We start from the raw sequence: 19,679 nt of genomic DNA, 5'->3' as shown, positions 1-19,679 counted from the left end.
TATCTGTCTATATACACATGTCTGCATGTGTATATAAATTTACAGTGCACTGTGTAAGCATAAGTAGTTCTGAATTACACATTTCATAAGCCTTTTATTAAGAAATTGCTGCAATTTTTTTTTTGTTTAAAGAGAGTATAGAAAAAATAGTGCAAGGTTGTATGGTGGTCTGTCACTCTTCAAGTATTCATCACTTGTTGTTGCCAAAATTCTGTATTGATTTGTTTTCCTTTTTCATGAGGAGTGGAGAAGTTTCTCTGTCTTTGCGAAGTAAAGGTGAATGTCATTAGAAGTCATTGTTTTCAGATCCTTTTATTATGTAAAGTACAGTATGCCTGCAGTAACCTGCACTGTACAAGGATCCCGTGTCATTGTTGACGTTATATTGTGTTAGCACCTTGCCCGTTTATTATTCATTCCATTTTCTCATTGCAAGCAGTATATCAAAGCTTCTAATATATATATATATATATATATTACACATCATTGCAGCACAAGCATGGCGATTATAGCTAATAAAATCAGATTAAAGGACAATACAGAACTCAGAGAAGTCTCTGACTTTCAATACTTCTCATTCATTGAGCTGATTGCATGTCATAACACGGATGATCTTATGTTTGTACCTTCTGGTATTCAATGCACTTTAATGCTTAGAGAACTGTCAAACATTTTGCAGTATAAAATAAGAACAAAAGCAAATACATTGACCATGCTGATCATTTGCTTTCATTTGCATCCCAGCCATGAATGACCTGGTGCAGTCCATGGTCCTAGCAGGAGGACAATGGACAGGTAGTTCTGAGCATCTGGAGGGTCCTGATGATATATCTGCGGGTAAAAGGAGAAAAGAATTGGGAGCTATGGCCTTCTCTACTACAGCTATCAACTTTGCAACTGTCAACTCTTCTACAGGCTTCAGATCCAAGCAGTTGCTAAATAATAAAGGTATAGGTAGAAGCTCTTTGCACCATGATGTGTCCGTGTGTAACAGCAATTTCATGTATATATATTTTTTGTATTTATATTTTTTTCAGCAAAAAGCAACCTGAATAATTGAGTTACGGTGATATGACAGTGAACAGTTTTAATAACTATAATTAGAAGATGTCATGATTGTGCATACAGAATGTAACATAAGTAAAACTGGATTGATTTGAAATTATTAATGTATCTTACAGATGGTAAGTGCATCTATAATCTTCATTTTATTTCACATCTTCTTTTGTCTCTGTGTATAGATGCTATGTCGTTTGAAGATGTAAGTCCGCAAGGTATTAGTGATGATTCTAGTACAGGATCAAGAGTTCATGGTAAGATGTAAATTTTACTTAAATTACTTAAGGATGTATTATGTGAATGCTAACAATGTTTGAAAAAAAGGACACAAAACCCCACCCCCAAAGCAGTGAATGGCACAGTTACAAGTGAGCATGCTTTCTGTGATTTGCATACCTCTTGAATGCATAGTATCAGTATCATTTCTTCTGATTATCCTTTTCTTCAAATACTATCAGATAAAATATTCTCTATCTCTAGTAAAAAGTATGAAGTGCATCTGAACAGGATTAAATTTTTTTGCCTTTAAAAAGTTGTATTTGGAGTTAATTGCAAAATAAAAGAAGCTGTTACGATCTCAATCCTAAGGGGAAAAAAAAAAAAAACACAAAACAGCAACCAACCAAACAAGAAAAATCACAAATGAACAAAAAATCCCACAAACAAACAAAAAGCAAATCCAACTCTGGCCAGATTTGCCAATGTTTCTTGTTCAGTGTTGTGTGCGTATCTTATGAAACAACATTATGGGTTTCTTCAAGCAAAGGTATGAATTGAGAGCTCTAAGAAATTATTTTGAAGGGGAAGTTGTAATTCTTTTGAAAATACTTAAAATTATAAAATTAGTATGAACTTGTTTGAAGCTAACAAAATAACAGTGCATTTCCCTTGTATTGGATAGGAGTACAGGACATTAACTGTGCAGATGCTCTTGCTCCTCCTGTTCGTGGCATTTCAACAATGTGCAAGGTTCCCTGTCAAATCTGTTGTAAGTGACCTAATCACGAGCAACTTCCTGCATGCCACTCCTTTCATCTTAAGTTCCTGGTTTCCCACTAACCACTCTGTTCCACTTCTAAACGTGCACTCTATTTCTCTCTTTCTCTCCCTTGTACCTTACTATTCCTGTAGTGCCCTTTTCTAAAGTGTCCTCTTGGACTGCCTGGAAATCCCTTCGCTTTCTGATCTGTAAGAAACCAGTTTGTTAACACTGGGCATGCTAAGCCTGTGAAGTGCATGATTCCTGCCTCAGAGCATTCTGTGATCAGAATGTAAAGGTACCCTGTCATCTGCTAAAATTTTGTTCATCATGCTATCTCCTCATTTTCCAATTAGCTTCCAGACCAGCCAGCCTTGATAGTGGCAGAACATCCACTAGTAATAGCAATAACAATGCTTCACTCCATGAAGTCAAAGGTATGCTGCAGGTGAATTTACGTACATGCTTCATTGCCGTTATTTTCTCTGAAGGAATTTTTGCTTGAATTGAAAACTAAATTAAAACAAAAGCAGCAACGCAGCATGCTTTTCTGTAGGTATGTTTATACCTCAGCCTCTGTTTCCCAAATTAGGAAAGGATTCAAATATTAATAGAACTTATGTTTTTAATAGATTTTTAAGTGGTGATACTAATATGTAGGTTTCAAACTATTTCAAACCAAATCTTACCCATTTAATGAACTTGCAAAATAAATATTCTCCCCAAACTATATTAAAATCATATATTTTTTAACAGATATTTGAGTTACTCTGCCATTTTTCCTGTAGCATCTAACCTTCTGCTCGCTGCTGCTGTAATGCTATATAGCATACAACACAAAACAAACTGACATATGTACTACCATCCTGGAGAAGTAGCATTCCAAAATTGTTTCTGACCTATGTTGGAGAAAATATTTTCTTTCCATTCCATCTCTAATATTCTGTGTAATGTAAAACTCATTTATAGTATATTAAAACGTGTGCTTTGCAGACAAGAGCAGAGGCATATCTTTAGTCTCTTAGAATATTGTATTGCGCTATGTAGACAGAGGTGCAGATCATAAGTGAAGGATGGCTTTTAATTCAAAAGCTATTACACCACATTTTAAAAGCTATGAGAGGTAAGTCAGGGGAGTGAAATTGTACTGTATTTGATTTGAGCAATATAGGGTAACTATGTTTTTCAGTATTCTAGATGGAATTATTGTGAACCGAATGTGAAAGTGTTCAAGTTTGAGTAAGGTTATAATATTTTAACAGCTTTCATGTATTTTGTGATGGAATATTTAATACTGTTTACCCCAAAAGCAGGTGTGGTTAACAATCAAAGCAGACCTCAGAGTCACAGCAGTGGAGAATTCAGTATGCTACATGAACACGATGCTTGGTCAAGCAGCAGCAGCAGTCCTATTCAGTATTTGAAGGGTCATACAAGGTCTAGTCCTGTGCTTCAGCAAAGAACACCTGAAACACTGGATCGCTGTGGAAGACAGATCAAAACCGATTCTCCTGGAAGCGAAGTTGTTACCCTGCAGCAGTTCTTAGAAGAAAGCAACAAAAGTACCTCAAGCGAGGTTAGTTCGAAACATATTTTAACTTTGTATGACACCATGTAATTTACTTCAATTGACAGAACTAATACAATATTTATCACAAGCAGAATTGCTTTAGAACTGTGTGGAAACTCTGGCTATGCCTACGTTTAGTAGTGTGGGCTGTATTCTGATAAACTGTACTTGCTCTATTTTGCAGCTTGACTCTAGGATGCTGAGGTAGATTAAAAAAAGTCAGTCTGTACTGCACACAATTATCCGGTGCGCTGATCATAGAATCATAGAATGGCCTGGATTGAAAAGGACCACAATGATCATCGAGTTTCAACCCCCCTGCTATGTGCAGGGTCACCAACCACCAGACCAGGCTGCCCAGAGCCACATCCAGCCTGGCCGTGAATGCCTCCAGGGATGGGGCATCCACAACCTCCTTGGGTAATCTGTTCCAGTGTGTCACCACCCTCTGAGTGAAAAACTTCCTCCTAATATCCAACCTAAACCTCCCCTATCCCAGTTTAAAACCATTCCCCCTTATCCTATCACTATCCACCTTCGTAAACAGCCTTCCCCCTCCTGTTTATACACTCCCTTCAAGTACTGGAAGGCCACAATGGGGTCTCCCCAGAGCCTTCTCTTCTGCAAGCTAAACAAGCCCAGTTCCCTCAACCTTTCCTCATAGGAGAGGTGCTCCAGCCCTCTGACCATCTTCGTGGCCCTCCTCTGGACCCGCTCCAAGAGCTCCACGTCCTTCCTGTGCTGGGGGCCCCAGGCCTGGATGCAGTACTGCAGATGGGCCCTCACAAGAGCTGAGTAGATGGGGACAATCACCTCCCTCTCCCTGCTGGCCACCCCTTTTTTAATGCAGCCCAGAACACAGTTGGCCTTCCAGGCTGCAAGCACACACTGCTGGCTCATGTCCAGCTTCTCATCTACCAGGACCCCCAGGTCCTTCTCTGCAGAGCTGCTCTCAAGAAGGTCTTCCCCCAGTTTGTATAAATATCTGGGATTGCCCTGACCCAAGTGCAGCACCCTGCACTTGGCCTTATTGAACCTTATTAGGTTCTCATGGGCCCACTTCTCCAGCCTGTCCAGGTCCCTCTGGATGGCTTCCCTTCCTTCTAATGTATTGACTGCATCGCTCAGCTTGGTGTCATCTGCAAACTTGCTGAGGGTGCACTCGATGCCATCATCTGTCATTGATGAAGATGTTGAAGAGCACTGGTCCCAAGACCCCTGAGGGACACCGCTTGTGACTGGTCTCCACCCTGACACAGACCCACTGATCACAAGCCTTTGGCTGCATCCAGCCAGCCAATTCCTAATACACTGAACAGTCCTTCCATCAAATTAACACTTCTCCAATTTAGAGAGAAGGATCTGGTGAGGAACCATGGTAGATGACATCCGCCCTTCTCCTATCCACCAAAGCCGTCACTCCATTGTAGAAGGCCACCACATTGGTCAGGCACAATCTGCCCTTGGTGAAGACATGCTGGCTGTCTCAGATCACCTCTTTATCCATATGTGCCTTAACATAGCTTCTAGGAGGATCTGCTCCATGATCTTCCCAGGCACAGAGGTGAGGCTCACTGGCATGTAGTTCCCTGGATCCTCCTTTCTCCCTTTCTTAAAAATGGGAGTAATGTTTCCCTTTTTCCAGTGACTGGGGACTTCACCAGACAGCCATGATATTTCAAATATGATGGAGAGCGTCTCGGCGACCACATCAGCCATCTCTTTCAGAACCCTAGGATGAATATCATCCGGCCCCACGGACTTATACACAGTCAGTGTCATGAGGAGGACTTGGACTTGTTCCACTGTTATGGTGGGACAGAAACCGCTCCCCACACCGTCACCTAGAGGTTCGTGGTCCTGGCAGACACAGAAAGCCTGACCACCCGTGAAGACTAAGGCAAAGCACTCATTGAGTACCTCACCTTTTTCTATGAGGAAGCGAGCTCCCCATTGCCTTTCATCAGAGGGGGAACACTCTCCTTGGCCCGTCTCCTGCCTATGTATTTACAGAACCCCTTCTTGTCTTTCACGTCCCTTGCCAAGTTCAGCTCCGTCTGTGCCTTGGCTTTCCTAATGCTATCTCTGCACACATGGACAACAGCCCTGTATTCCTCCCAGGATACACAACCCTGCTTCCGCCTTCTATACATTTCCCATTTTCTCTCAGTTTAAGCTGCAGGTCCTTGCACAGCCACGAGGGTCGCCTGCCTCCCCTGCTTGACTTCTGCTGGGGGATGGAGAGCCATTGCACTCTCAGAAGGGTGTCCTTAAAGAGCTGCCAGCTCTGTTCTGTACCCATGCCCTTAAGGACAGTATCCCAGGGGATCCCACTCAGCAGTTCCTTGAGCAGCTGGAAGTTTGCTCTCCTAAAGCACAGGGTCCTAGCTCTGCTTTTTGCCAGGCCCACATTCTTCAAGATCATAAACTCCACCAAGGCATGGTCACTACAGCCCAGGCTGCCTCCAATCTTAATGTCTCTAATGCCTTCCTCTTCATTAGTGAGCACCAGGTGCAGCAAGGCTTCACCTCAGGTCGGTCCATCTATTACCTGGACCAGGAAGTTGTCCTTAACAGACTCCAGGAATCTCCTGTATTGTCTGCCACCCACCATGCCACTATCCCAGCAGATATACGGGTGGTTGAAATCCCCCATCAGGACAAGAGCCTGTGAGCACGACAACTCCTGCAGCTGAAGTAAGAAGGCCTGGTCCACAGCCTCCTCCTGATCTGGTGGCCTGTAGCAGACCCCCAGCCACTAGATGCCCTTTGCTGGACTGATCCTTGATTTTCTCCCACAAACTCGTGACCTGATAGTGTCTGTTCCTCAGACACATCTCTTCACAATCACAAACCGATGCGTGGTATGCTCATCAGAACTTAGCTGGAAGACCATAAGCTCAAAGAAAGCTTGCTGTTTATCTTCCAGTTCAGGTCTTGTCTTCAGTGGCAGCTATTGTCTTACATCAACAGCAAAGGAGGTTATTTTACTCCAGTTCCCGAGGAGAGAATCCTGGTGGTTTCATGTCTACCTTACTTGTTTAACACCAGGCAAAACACCTAGCCTTGGAGCTCACTGAAATCTAGGAGTAAGACGCAAAGAATGTTATTTAACATCAGTGCCAGTTTGTTAGAAATACAGAATCACTCTTGTCTCTGCTGCTGTATAATTCCTTCATCACTCAAGTAGATCTGTCTGAGGCCTAGAAGTGCTCTAGACTCTAAGGCAAGGCAGTTACTCTGGCTGGGGCCTATCAAGGGTAAGGATCAACCTCCATCTATTTTTAGTTACACAGCTATAATGGAAATGTACAGATTCACATCTGAATTGATTGGAGTAGTCTGTGACTTGAATTAGGAATAAATCTCTGGATTTTTTGTTAGCTACTTAAAAATGATGTCGTACCTGTGATATCTCTGGCAAGATTTTTTTGTTTGTAGTGGTTAAGTTTTTTGTTTGTTTGTTTTTCATCTGTTTAAAACATTAGACAGTATTCTGGAAATAGAAATAAGAGACCACCTGAGTCATCAAGTCTAATCCACTGCTGCTCAGGGATCAAAGATTCCATTTCACAGAATCACAGAATAACTCATGCTATAAGGCTCTTCAGAAGTTCTCCCTTCAGCCTTCTGTGAGAGCCTTTCCTTAATGCTTTTATTTGAAAGATTTGTTCCAAATTATTTTCTTTACCATTTCAAAAAATGCTGAAGTCTTAAGGTCTGTAAATAGTATTCCATGATTTTTTTTCTATTTCTGAAGTCTTTTCTACAAAAATAACTTTTTGAAACTCATCCAAATTCAGCCACCGAAGCTCTATATGCTTTGTGTTGTTTTCTGAGGTTGTCTCTATTATTTGAGTGTATGGAGGTTGTAAGCTTTTGGCTCCATATTATCAGTGTAAGTTAAAATGGTAGTTCATATGAAATTGCTTAGCAAAGTAGTGAGGGCTGGTGGCAGACAGCAAGTAGGTGAGAAGATGAGCTTGAAGTTCTCAGCTTTTGGCTTTGGCACTGTTTGGTGCTATGGGTGCTAATTCCAAGTAGCTGTGATTGCCATGATACCTCGTTTTTAGCTTGCTTGTAAGTAACCTGTGCAGAAAACTCATGTGTGTACTGTGAACGTTTAGATATAATACCACTTTCAGTTCTAAGATTTTATATTTTAAGACACTTTCAGAATTTTTCTGTGTCCTCAAAAATCAATTAAGAAAAAGTAAAAATTGCGAATTATGCATTTACAATATGCTTGATATTTTTGGCAGATGAAATCTGGGAGTGAAGAGAATCTTTTAGATGAAGTAATGAGAAGTTTGTCTGAGTCATCTGAACTGGCAGGAAAGGAAAAGCTAAGAAAGGCATCTGCTGGTTGTGGAATCGTGAGGTCATTGAGTGTAAAAAATCCAGTTGATTTCTCAGAAGGACGATCCATTAAACCAGAACAACTTGTAAGGCCCAGCCTTCGTAGAACAGAAGATGCCTATTTCACAAGCTCTCCGATAAAATTTACATCGGGCACTCAAGGGAAGGCCAAATCAGTGAAAGAAATGATGCAAACATCTGTATCACAGCGACAATCAAGGGATTGCAATCCTTATGCTACCTTACCTCGTGCGAGCAGTGTGATTTCTACAGCAGAAGGAACTACTCGAAGGACAAGCATTCATGATTTTTTGTCTAAGGACATTAGGCAACCTGCTTCTGGTGATCCAGCAACATCCACCGCTGACAGAAGTGTTCCAGCAACATCTAGTGAGTACTCAGCACACCAGTTATCCTCTCATTTTTTTCACTGTGGGGCTTACAGAGTAGATTGTGTTCCACAAGGCAATGCAACTAATACAGTTAAACCACGTAATTTAGGGTGCAACTCTGATGTGCCTAAGATTTCAAGGATGGAAAGGTCAAATTTTTGTGAGAAAACTTTCTTAAGCACAAATATGTTTAATGATAAAGTCGGTCTATCTGGTAATGAGAACACAGGATCTTTTACTGTGGTGCAGCCATTTTTATCCCTTAACACTGAATTAGTTAGTAATATAAGTGGATTGCCTCCAAGGTCTGCATCAAAAGCTGATCAGGCAAGACTGTCAACATTTGTATCTCTACCAAAAAATCAGGAACAGCCTTTTACCAATCAGAAATCTGCTAATAGGGACCTACGGTCAGCTGTAAGTAGTGAATTTGTTCCTACCACCTGTGTGAACACTAGCGAGGCAGAGTCCCTGCTTCTTGTTTCTGAAGATAATAAAACTGTGTGGTATGAGTATGGTTGTGTATGATAAAAAAAACTGTATTATTAAGTATATAATTATATAGGACACATAGGTGCTCTGTTGAATGTCCACTGGACTCGCAGAGAATTTCACTGCAGTGAAGAAGTAACTTCATTTAGACCTGTGGGTTGCATTTTCTTTTTTTTCCTAAGGACAGTGGCATACAGCTCAGTTGTGTACTCAAGCATGTGTTTGGATGTAAAATTGTAACCTCATCCAAGTTTGCATGAAACATTAATTGCACTGTATATATTTTGCATGCTTTCAAAATCTTTATAATGCAAGCTATATTTTTATTTGTCGTCCATTGTAAATATTTTGCTTTTTTTCTGTACGTAACTGAATGCATGTTACAGCAATTGCATGCTGCATTGCCAGAAATGGGCACAGTGACTACAGCATTGTCAGTACAAAGACTGTGCCTTTTCAGTTGTACATACGCTTCCAGTTTATCAGTAACATGTTGACTCTGTGTTTGGAGTACAAATACATTTTTCCTTCTTTTTTTCAAAGAAGAGATACCAATGAAAAGAAGCATTCAGAGAGATTTCAGTTCCTTACTCTTAACATTTATGCCACCTCTCGTGTGTCACTCTGCACAAGAAACAACTTATAACCCAGTAACTCAGTGACTCTGTCTTGCACAAAGATATGATTCACATTCCATATTAATGTTTAAGTATTTTAATAAGTAATTATCATTCATAATTCTAAACCTAAAATGATGATTTTTTATCAAGAGGTAACAGTGGGACAACATGCAGCACTTGCAATGAAAAAATGATCCTTTCCACCTTTTCCCATTCATATATGTTGTCTTTCCACATCTGTTGTACAAATGTGGTGAAGTATGCTGTTTCACTAGGAGTCAAATAGCACCATTATCTGAGAATCCATGTGTTGTATGGCAATAAACTTGTATTGATTATGGTGGAAATTCATTTTTTCTTCTTAATATAAGTAACACTCATGTAGTAGAAACCAAGATGTATCGCAGACTAACAAAAACTGTTAGATATTAGTGCTGCAGAAAGCAAGTAATTCAGAACTTGCTAACAAATTTAAGTGTATAACTCATTAAATTCCAGACAACCAGCTGAACAGTAATGTTGGAAAGTGATATCTTAATAAATGATGGTTTCAAGCAATTTCTTGAAACTTTGCAATGATAAATATATATAAAATATATAAAAATATACACTCGTGTATACACATAAAATAATGAATAACCTATTCTGATTTTTCCGACTGAATTTATTTTGTCAGCAGTTTTGTGGCAGTCCTGGTGCTGCTGTGGGTGCTGGACTTAAATTCCTGAGTGTTTAACTAAGGAGGAGTAGAAGTGATGCAAAAATACAGTTCCTTCAGAGAAAGCAGCAGACATCCCATGTGTTGGTCTCTGAAGTCCCCACCCTTGTTCTGTCACTGGGCACCACCAAAAAAGCCTGGCCTCATCTTCTTGACATGTGCCCTTTCGATATTTGTGTGTTGATAAGATCCTCTCTTAGCCTTATTTCCAGGCTGAGCAGTCCTAGGTGTCTCACCCTTTCCTCATAAGGGAGAGATGCTTCAGGCCCCTAATGATTTTTGTGGCCTTCTGCTGGACTCTGCAGAAGATTTCTGTATTTTTTAAACTGGGGAGCCCAGAACTGTACACAGTATTCTAAATGTGGCTTCACCAGGGCAGAGTAGAGGGAGAGGATCGCTTCCCTCGACCTGCTGCCCAACGCTCTTTGTAATGCACCCCAGGATACCATTGGCCTTCTTGGCCACCCGGGCACACTACTGGCTCATGGCTAACCTGTTGTCCACCAAGATACCCAGGTCCTTTTCTGCAGTGCTCCTTTCCAGCCCGTCATCCTCTATCCTGTACTGATATGTGTGGTTATTCCTCCCTGGATGTAGGACTCTGCGCTTGCTCTTGTTGACCCTCAGATTCCTATGAGCCCAGTTCTCCAGCCTGTCCAGGTCTTGCTGAATGGCAGCACAGCCTTCCGGTGCCACTGGTCAGCTATTCCTCTCAGCTTCAGATCATCAATCTTGCTGAGGGTGGACTCTGTCCCTTCATCCAGGTTGTTGATGAAGATACTGAATAAGACCAGACCCAGTACTGACCCCTGGGGAATACCACTAGCTACTGCCCTCCAACCAGATTGTGGGCTGCTGATCACAACTGTCCCCTCATCTACCTAGCTGGTCATGGCAGAAGGCTACCAGATTGGTCAAGCATGATTTCCCTTTGCTGGAACCCATGTTGGCTATTCCTGATAACCTTTCTTTCTTCCACTTCTTTGGAGATGGCATCCAGAATAAGTTGTTTCATCACTTTCCAGGGACAGAAGTGAGGCTGTCTGGCTTGTAGCTTTGCATGACCTCCTTGGCCTTTTTGTAGACTGGGGTGACACTGACTTTCCTCCAGTCTTCAAGCACCTCTCCTATTCTCCATGACCTTCCATAGGTGTTAGAGGGGTTTGGCAATCACTTCTGCCAGCTCCCTCTGCACATGTGGATGCATCCAGACCTTCAATTACTTTTCAAGATGAGGAAAAGGAGTAGGGGGAAAAATGGATTTGTTGAAGACATTCTGTGGAGCAGAAAATTATTGTTTCAAAAAATAAAACGGCCATCCTTTACCATGCTTGCGGGCATCTGTTATTATTGGGCTGATGATTTTTTCATTTAAGTGATGTTCACAGTGTGCTGCGCTAATCATTGCTGTATTTCCCCTTCAAATTGTTTCACCTTTTAAAACAGAAATAACAACAACACGACCAAAAATCTGAAGAAGAATCTTAATTTCATACCCATTTTAGTCTTCATCCTTAGACATTGCGTTCTGATCTTAAGTCAAATCATTCATCTTCATTTCTATTGATTCAGAGATGTGTTTGAATTAGCTTTGAAAACAGTGTTATCTGAAGCAACATGCGTAGTATATGCTGTAAGTTATTTGAGGAATTAGAGATGATCTCTGTAGCATTGCCAGTACTTCATGTGAACTCATTCCGTGCCTCCAGTATCTGTTTTTCTTAACTGATTGCAAGGTTACATCTCTTAGCAAAGCTCCTTTATGATCAGAGCAAAGTTTGTAGCTAGAGACAGTATCTTCTATTTAGATCCAGTTGTCATTGTTTGAGATACTGGTAAGGTTTCAGACGTGCTGTTAGCTCTTGTGTGGAAGCCTTACCTTGCTTAGGTCCTTAGACTGTCACAACAGTGCAAAACAGCAGTACTGTCTCCAGATATATGCTTATTATGAACTTTCCTGCACAAGCACTAGTCCCCAATTGTAATGAGTGATTGTAATGAGGGAAGCCAGTCTAAAGAGAAATTCTAAAGGTTCTCCCCCCGTGGAGTGCAGTTAAAGCTTGCTTTCAGTGGAACAAAAGAAGCATTTTTCCAGCCACTGCCCATGGGGCACTTCAGTTTGCACTGCTTCGTTTATTTCCACAGCACTAAACTTTCACATACAAAACAAGTCTGATAGTGAGTGTTTATACCTGATACTTAATGCTTTGTAGCCTGTATTTTGCATTATTCTGAAGTGGAGGGAGCAGCACTAAAACAGCTGCTTTCACTAGGACAAAAGGCTTCAGAATAGCTGCTCATGTCTGTATCCTCTTACAGACAAGGAGTTCTGACAAATCTTGTCCTTCGCAAGCTACTAGTTTGCATTCTTTCATAACCTTGTAATGAATTAAATTTCAGTTCTGAAGATGATGATTATTGTACTCCTGTTCTTGCTCCACTGGGTTCATTGCAGCAGGAAAAGCATGCTCGTAGGCACTTCTGAATGTCTCTGAAAAAAAAAATGTAGTAAAAGTTGTTCGTTTATGAAAGGAAATGAATGTTCTTATTTATCAAAGGAACTGTTATGTAACATAACTTTTTATAAACGCTTCTTGGTCTTTACGCACTAGCAGTATATATGCCACGGATGTCTGTTGGTTTGTGCTCAAGGAGTGGAAGGATCTTTGAGATTCATTACAGATCCAGCCATTACTGCTCCTTGGCCATTGGGATGGCTGACTGTCAAACACACAGTGCACTTGCTTGTTTCCTGGTCCCTGCTGCCTTCAAAATAGGATGGTAGAACTCTGCATGGTAATTATAGGCACTAAATAGTGGCTGCCAGCCAAAAAAGGGGTGGTTGTTCAGGTTCGATGATTTGCTTGCCATTAAGTGTTTGCTTGATGCTTTGCTTTAAGTGAATAGTAAACTAAGATACTGCATTTTGCACGTTCAAGCTGTTGCATGCAAAAATAATTTTCTGCTTAGCAGAATTAAATGTGAACGTTTCTGTAGATGTGTACCAGGTTAAAAATAAAAAGGAAAAGATGAGTTAAGTTCTCAACTAGGTTCAGTCAGCCTTGATAAAATATGATATTGTTTTCTCATCATACGGGCAGAGTTATAGGTTTAGCGTATATAAAAGTTGAACATATCTGATTGTAGCTTTGAAAATTGTACCTTATTATTCTGAATGCTAAGATTTAATGACTGTCATTCAGTAGGCACTTCCACGAGTTTCTTCTATCCCTCTCCTCTGTTCTCTCCTCTCCAGAACCCCAAAATGTTTGTATATCCTTTTGCTCTACTAATAAGTAGAATGTATGTATGCATGAGGGTTTTTTCTTGTCCTGATCAATGTGATGAATAATATGAAATGCTTTTCTCTGCAGATGTGGAAGCTATCCCAGAAAGCAGAAATTCAAAATGCAGGTCTAGGGAGCAACAAAGCTCCTAAATCTATTACCCACTACATGAGATGTGGGCCAAGTGGTGAGTTTTCTGCCCCAAATGTAAATGAGATTAATTTCATTTACAACAAACTAACAGCATTACATGTAAGAACAAGCGCAAATGGCATTAACCAGATGTAAACACTGCTTGCTTAACTGGCTTTATCTTGCTTGTTAGTTAAGCCAGAACGTGTTGTTTTAGTGCAGTTATTTTGCCTACGGAGGTAGGGAACTCCATCCCATTGAGCCTTTCTTTTGCCTGTAAAAATGCCATTCATTTTTAGTTCTCAAATTTCTCTTGAAGAAGAAAGTACAGCAGAGGCAAACAAAGCACTACTACTGAAGTCAGTTCTTACAAAGGGACAGATAAATCTAAAAGAACAGTTAAAACAATTTTATTTTGCAAAGTATTCCACTGTATAAGAAAATGGCCTTTTGATAAAGCTTGTCTTTGGCATTCTGTCCTCCTTTAGACGTGATTAAAACATCCTCGATGCATGCTGTTAGTGCTGTTAGTTCTGTTAGTGACTTAACTCTGTATTTTATACTTCTACACTTAAGCTTTTCTTATGTTCTTTTCTCTTTCTACCTTTCTGCCTTTCAACACAGAGAGAAAAGTGTCCTTCAGTGTCTCAATATGAAGCCTTTATTTCTGAAGTAAACAAGACAGCAACTGTAGGAATCATTAATAAATGTTAAGGGAATTTTTACATTCTTCGTGACTAGAGCAGGCAAGAAATAAAAACCTACCTACCTTCCTTCCTTCCTTGAATCAAGGAGCTCTACTGGAGTCTGCTGCCGAAAAATTGTAGATGGTCTTAGGAATTATTGCACATTGCACTGTTAAGATCTACTGAATAAAGGACAGTTCTCATCTCCCTAAGGACCAAGAGTTTTAAGGTCTCAAGAATTACTCCAGGAAAAAAAAGCAAACAACTTATTTCATCTTCTGTTTATGAAATTAGCCACTGATTTGCTTAAGCTTCTGCTAATACTTAGCCAAAAAAAACCAACCCGTAACTTGCAGTTTATATTTACTTCTGTAAATTTGAAATAAATGCTGTAGTATTTTGTTGAAAGCGACTGTATATACAGATACAAAAACCTCTCAGCTTACTGGTACTCCCCTGCCTTATTGGTTAGCATAATCTGCATGGAATGGCTCTTTACAAAGTTTATGCTGATTTCTTTATGTTGCATACTATGGGAAAAAATTGTTTACATACATGAAAACATTTGATATCTAACAAATGTGGGGACTCATGGGATAATCGTATTATATAGAAAATGTTTGTCTCTTGTGTTTTTCACATTCCCGAGTTGTTCTGCATTCCCTGTTCAGATGTTTTTGACAGGAAATTGTCAGGTATGATTTTTTGTAACTTTTATTTTAGTGTAAGGCTGTTTTCAACAAATGGCATTTCCAGGAGAGGACTTGTCTTACCACGTTTGTGTACTGACTGATTCCTTCTTTTATTGTTCATCTTCTGAAATGAGTTGATTGCAGCCTAGGTGGTTTCTTGATGGCAAAAAAAAAGAAAAAGAAAAAAAGAAAAAAAAAGGGAAATAACATGTATACATTTTACAGTCAATTCCCCTTATCTTGTATTAGTAAGATACATTTTGTTGGTTATTGACTTATATTAAAGTCAACAAGTGTAATTGGTACATTCAGTGGTTGTCGGAAGCATTTGCAGTGAGCTCAAAGGAAGTGTACCTCAACTTATAAGCAGATCTAACATTACTGTAATTCTTTTTTATTTCAAAACAGTGGGCACATTCACGGTTCTGTTCTCAAGGGTTAAATTCGCTGTGTAACCTCCTGGTGTCTGATCTTCCACTGCAGCTCTCTGTTCACGTAAAGTAAGCATGGCTCAGAACTGGAGCTGCAGAGCTGGTAAAAGGATCGCAGTGCTGCTCAGACTGTGATACGGCCACTGCAGCTCCTTTCACTTCATTTTTGTTCTTGAGGCTTACAGGTTTTGCCATTTATCAAGTCTCAAGCTTTCAGGGACAGTGGGAACAGAATCATTTTCCACTGGAGAGAGAACGCAGTTCAATAGATGTAAAAGCATACTAGCAAGTCATTTCTTATGTTACTGAAATTTTGTCGAAAAGAAAAAGAAAGTTCAGTAAGCTTCAGAATTGGAAGTTTTCTCCTTTTATTTTCCTGAAAGTGACTGCCTTCTGAAATACTTCTTTATGATGGAATATGTTGCATGATCTCGATCGCACAGAGTATTTTTGTCTTGGTGGTATAAATACCTTGTTCAGCCTGAGTGTTTTTCCACAGAGAATTTAAACTCTTTTTTTCCCCATGAGCAAAAGCAGGACAAACTTTGCAGCTCTACTCCATAGAGGAGTTTCATTTTTCCTCTAATGACGTTTCTGGTATTTAAGTTCACTAGCTGAATTTCAGCATGAACTCATACAGGTGTCTCATTCTGGGCCCCTTGTTTTTGGTGCCAAGATTTTTATTGCTTTCAGAGGAAGCACCCTGAGTTTTGCCATAGTTCAGTGATCCCAGGAGCGACCCAAAGCCCAGAGCATTCCTGACATCTGGTTCCACAACATTTTTGCAGGCAGTCTGAGGTCAGTTGCACGTGGAATAACTGCCTGTGCTGTAATTGATAGCACAGTCTTTTGAGGAAGGATTCAGGGTGCTCCAGGCTGCGGTGACAGCTTCCAGGTGTCACCGGCAGCACTGCAGGTACTGCTGTGTCCCTGCGTGCACTCAGAGCTCAGGTATTACCGAGGTTCTTCCTCAATACAAAGTGAGCCAGACAGAGCCCTGGTGTGTTCTCAGAGAAAATTACTGTAAGCAATAAAAACGCGCTGTCAGGCCAGCTTTCTCTGCCATTCCTGTGCTGCAATAAAGGCATAGCCATATGGACTGAAGGAAAACTTGCCTTACGGAGTTTCATAGACGTGGTCATGTCAGTAGCCCTCACTAAAATCATAGCTGTTAGGAAAGATAATTGAAAGAAATAAATACTAGGAAACTAATTCTCAATTTTGCTGCTTTCAAGTTTGTTTCAGGGCCTGAGTGTTGGTTTGTTCTCCCAGTACCTCTCCTTGGCAACAGAGGACTGATGCACTTAAAACTTCTAAACCCAGTTCGTAGCATCACTATTTCTAGAACTCAGTGTCTTGAATTAACCCATAGTGCCAAACATTGTTTGTATTGCAGTATCTGTGCAGCTGTGTGTGCTCTGGTGTGCCGCACACTCGAAGACCTGGGAATATTGCCATGGCTGATGTGTGGCACGCTGCCAGGCACGTGCAGCCTTCTGCCCTCACTACACCTGGCTGTCATTCCTTCATGAGGACTCCCCTGACTTCTCGGTTTTTGGCTGTTTTCTGTATTCATTAAGTTGTCCAGAATTTTGCAAATGTGAAAGTTACTAGTCAACTGATAACATGTATTGAAAGTGAAAAACCTTTGTCCAAAAACCTAAGTGAATTGCCCTTGTTTGAGAGCATCAGCGGGAACATGGGGATGTGGCAGCAGAATTCATCCCATGAGTGCAGGTCAGGGTTGTGTGCCAAAGTGCTGGCTGGTGTCCTCTGCACCATTCTTGGCGGGGCTTGAGCTGCTGGGGCAGCATCAGCACAGAGGCTAGAGGGGGCATTTTGGTTTCTATTCACTAAGTTACACCAAAGTGGCACCAGGGATACATTTTCATTGAGATCAGACCCTAATACTCCCAGTGCTTACTTTCGTGAAGATATTTCAGAGCAGAAGAGCAGTCAGGAAGTGCTCTGTACTCTGATACAGATACCTTTCCTTTCCAAACTGGTATAACACCTCTGTAAGGCACCTCATCTTTCCATACAACTAAAAACCAAACTATTGATGTAATTTGGGAGGCACCTCCCCTTCTCTGAAACAGTCTTCCAGGGAGCAGCACAGCGGCTGTGGGGCAGCCTACAAGAAGAGCACATCACTGTTAGCAGCAAGAGTTGAGTTGCCAAATGTGTTACTGTTAGTTCAAGTTTACAGACTTTGTTTTAATACCAGACAATGTAGGATTTCCTTTTGGTTTGCTGATAGTCTGCTGTTATTTAGCAACATTCCCAACTTTGTCCAAGACGTGGTGCAGCCTTAGCAGAGCTCACGGATGATTCTTAGAGGTAGAAGATAACGTATATGTAAATAATGCTTTGATATTAATAAAACTGCCTTAAAGGAATGTACCTAGGTGTGAAACAAAAAGCTCTTATTTAAAACTGTAATTTCCTTTACACATTGTTTTTTTTTTTAATGTTTGCCATTGTATACATTTATTAATGATGTTATTAAAATACCGAACCAAATAATTTTTATCCTTATTTTGTGTATATACATTGATACACACATGTTCTGGAAACTGATGTTACTGGAAGGATATTGGTGTTAAGTGGTGGTTGTGCTTGGTTGGTGATGTGTTCAGTATTTCTTCTGGAAGGAAACCTATAAAACTGTAGCAGAAATATTCCGGGCACTGCGTAGTTTGTTCTGTGCTGTTTATTTGTAAAGACTCGCATAGCTTTTAACCATACCTTATTTTAATATTAGTTTTAAAAGACACTAATTTCATAGTAAATGCATTGAGAATTCGTGGCAGATTCGCCAGATGCAGTATTTGGAGCTTTGATTTTGATGGTTATTTCTGCTGAAACAAGACCCAGAAGCTCTTCTGATAGCAAAGGTAGTTTAATTTTTAGGTTGTGCAGATCTTCGGATTTGTTAAGTGTAGGAATCTGCTATTGTGCACATCTTTCCAACTTCTTGTCTTTCACATTTAAAGCTTTCTGGTTGAAAAAACTTGACAAGCTAAATGTGTTGGTTTTTACTCCCCCTTTTGGAACTGATGATTCACGAGTACCACAAGGAATAAAGGGAAGGGAGAGTGGCAGTCAGAGGGTACAACAGATTCCACTTTTAAAGGTGCAGAAGACTGTATCATAACGTCTGCCTGTGTGAGAAGCACGTTTGTCAGGCTGTAGTTCCTGAGGCAGTTCATTAAACATCAGTCTGATGAAACTGAGTCACACTGGCTGACGTTTCCTTGTTTATTTGAAATGTCCCCCTTTGTTGTTGCTAGTATTGCATCCTGTAGCAATATGCAGTGGAAGTACTAATCAGAACCACACGTCCTTCTGTGGTTTTCTTCACTCTTCTTTTTTTCCTCTTCTGTTTCCACCTGTGCTCATCCTGCTGCTTACCTTTGGGCATTTTTCTTCTACCACAGCCATCTTCAGTAGGCAATATTTAAAAGCCCTTTTACCTCTCATTTCCAAAACGTTGTTCCTGTTTCTGGGTTCTAACATGGGTACTTCTGACCAGTTTGGCTACTGGACTCCATGGACTTCCTGCTTCTGTCTTAAGCACAAAGAAACTGTTTGAAAGGGGTTCTACTCATTTAGAAAGGAGAGAGGAGAAATAATTCCATTAGGAATTCAATGTTGAGAATGTGTTGGTCTTATTCCTGCGAGTGTATACTTTCTTGTACTAAATATATCATCTATCCTAAGCCAAATCAGCCTCCCCCCAGCTTTTTGAACATTTGGACGTTCGTATGTTCAGTTCTCCATCTCCTGAAGAGAGAAACTCAAGTCTGTCTGCTGTCACACCATTCTTTCCACTTACATGGTACTGATAAGGATACAGTGGATCAGGGAACATGCTCATCCTCCACAGGTTGATGAGCCAGCAGAAATTGTGCACAGAAGCTAACACTGTGCCAGGTGGAATTTATTTTCCTCCCAAGAATCACCAGGAAATGGCACACCCCTACAGGAACCTGTGTTATTCCTTAAAGTTCTTCTCCTGGGTATTTGCACTCCTCCCTGCCTGCTCTCTGTTCTCCTTCATGTTCTGCCATTTATTGTGGAGGCACGCTGTCCTAATGGGCCAATTACCGGAAGGCTGAATGATTAGTTCCCAAAGGGAGGAGACTGTGAAATGAAAATGCAACTAAAAACGTAGACAATCAAGTACATCTTCTGTAGTACAAGTAATTTTCTATTTTCTAGGTGAAAATTAAGAAACATAAAAAAAGCAACAGAGTAGG

The 19,679-nt window shown here is 40.6% G+C and overlaps 1 protein-coding gene across 34 annotated transcripts in view; it reads left to right on the top strand.

The window, feature by feature from the left end:
- The window catches only part of CCDC88A (coiled-coil domain containing 88A), a 77,058-nt gene extending 58,405 nt beyond the window's left edge, over positions 1–18,653 (top strand). For 3 of the 34 annotated variants that reach the window (XM_015283326.4, XM_015283321.4, XM_015283331.4), the window contains 7 exons: positions 745–948; positions 1,242–1,313; positions 1,961–2,047; positions 2,191–2,247; positions 2,395–2,475; positions 3,349–3,614; positions 7,871–10,114. In XM_015283326.4, the coding sequence (XP_015138812.1) occupies positions 745–948; positions 1,242–1,313; positions 1,961–2,047; positions 2,191–2,247; positions 2,395–2,475; positions 3,349–3,614; positions 7,871–8,887 (1,784 nt within the window). In that variant the 3' untranslated portion in view covers positions 8,888–10,114. Of the gene's footprint in view, positions 1–744; positions 949–1,241; positions 1,314–1,960; positions 2,048–2,190; positions 2,248–2,394; positions 2,487–3,348; positions 3,615–7,870; positions 10,115–13,563; positions 13,664–14,232 lie in introns of those variants that run through there. The other 31 variants (XM_046939675.1, XM_015283335.4, XM_040698491.2 and 28 more) reach the window with 28 other exon arrangements.
- The last annotated feature ends 1,026 nt before the right edge of the window (positions 18,654–19,679 follow it).

Source organism: Gallus gallus, chromosome 3 (genome assembly GCF_016699485.2).
Source record: "Gallus gallus isolate bGalGal1 chromosome 3, bGalGal1.mat.broiler.GRCg7b, whole genome shotgun sequence".
NCBI lineage: Eukaryota > Metazoa > Chordata > Aves > Galliformes > Phasianidae > Gallus > Gallus gallus.
This window is presented reverse-complemented; position numbering and strand designations above follow the sequence as displayed.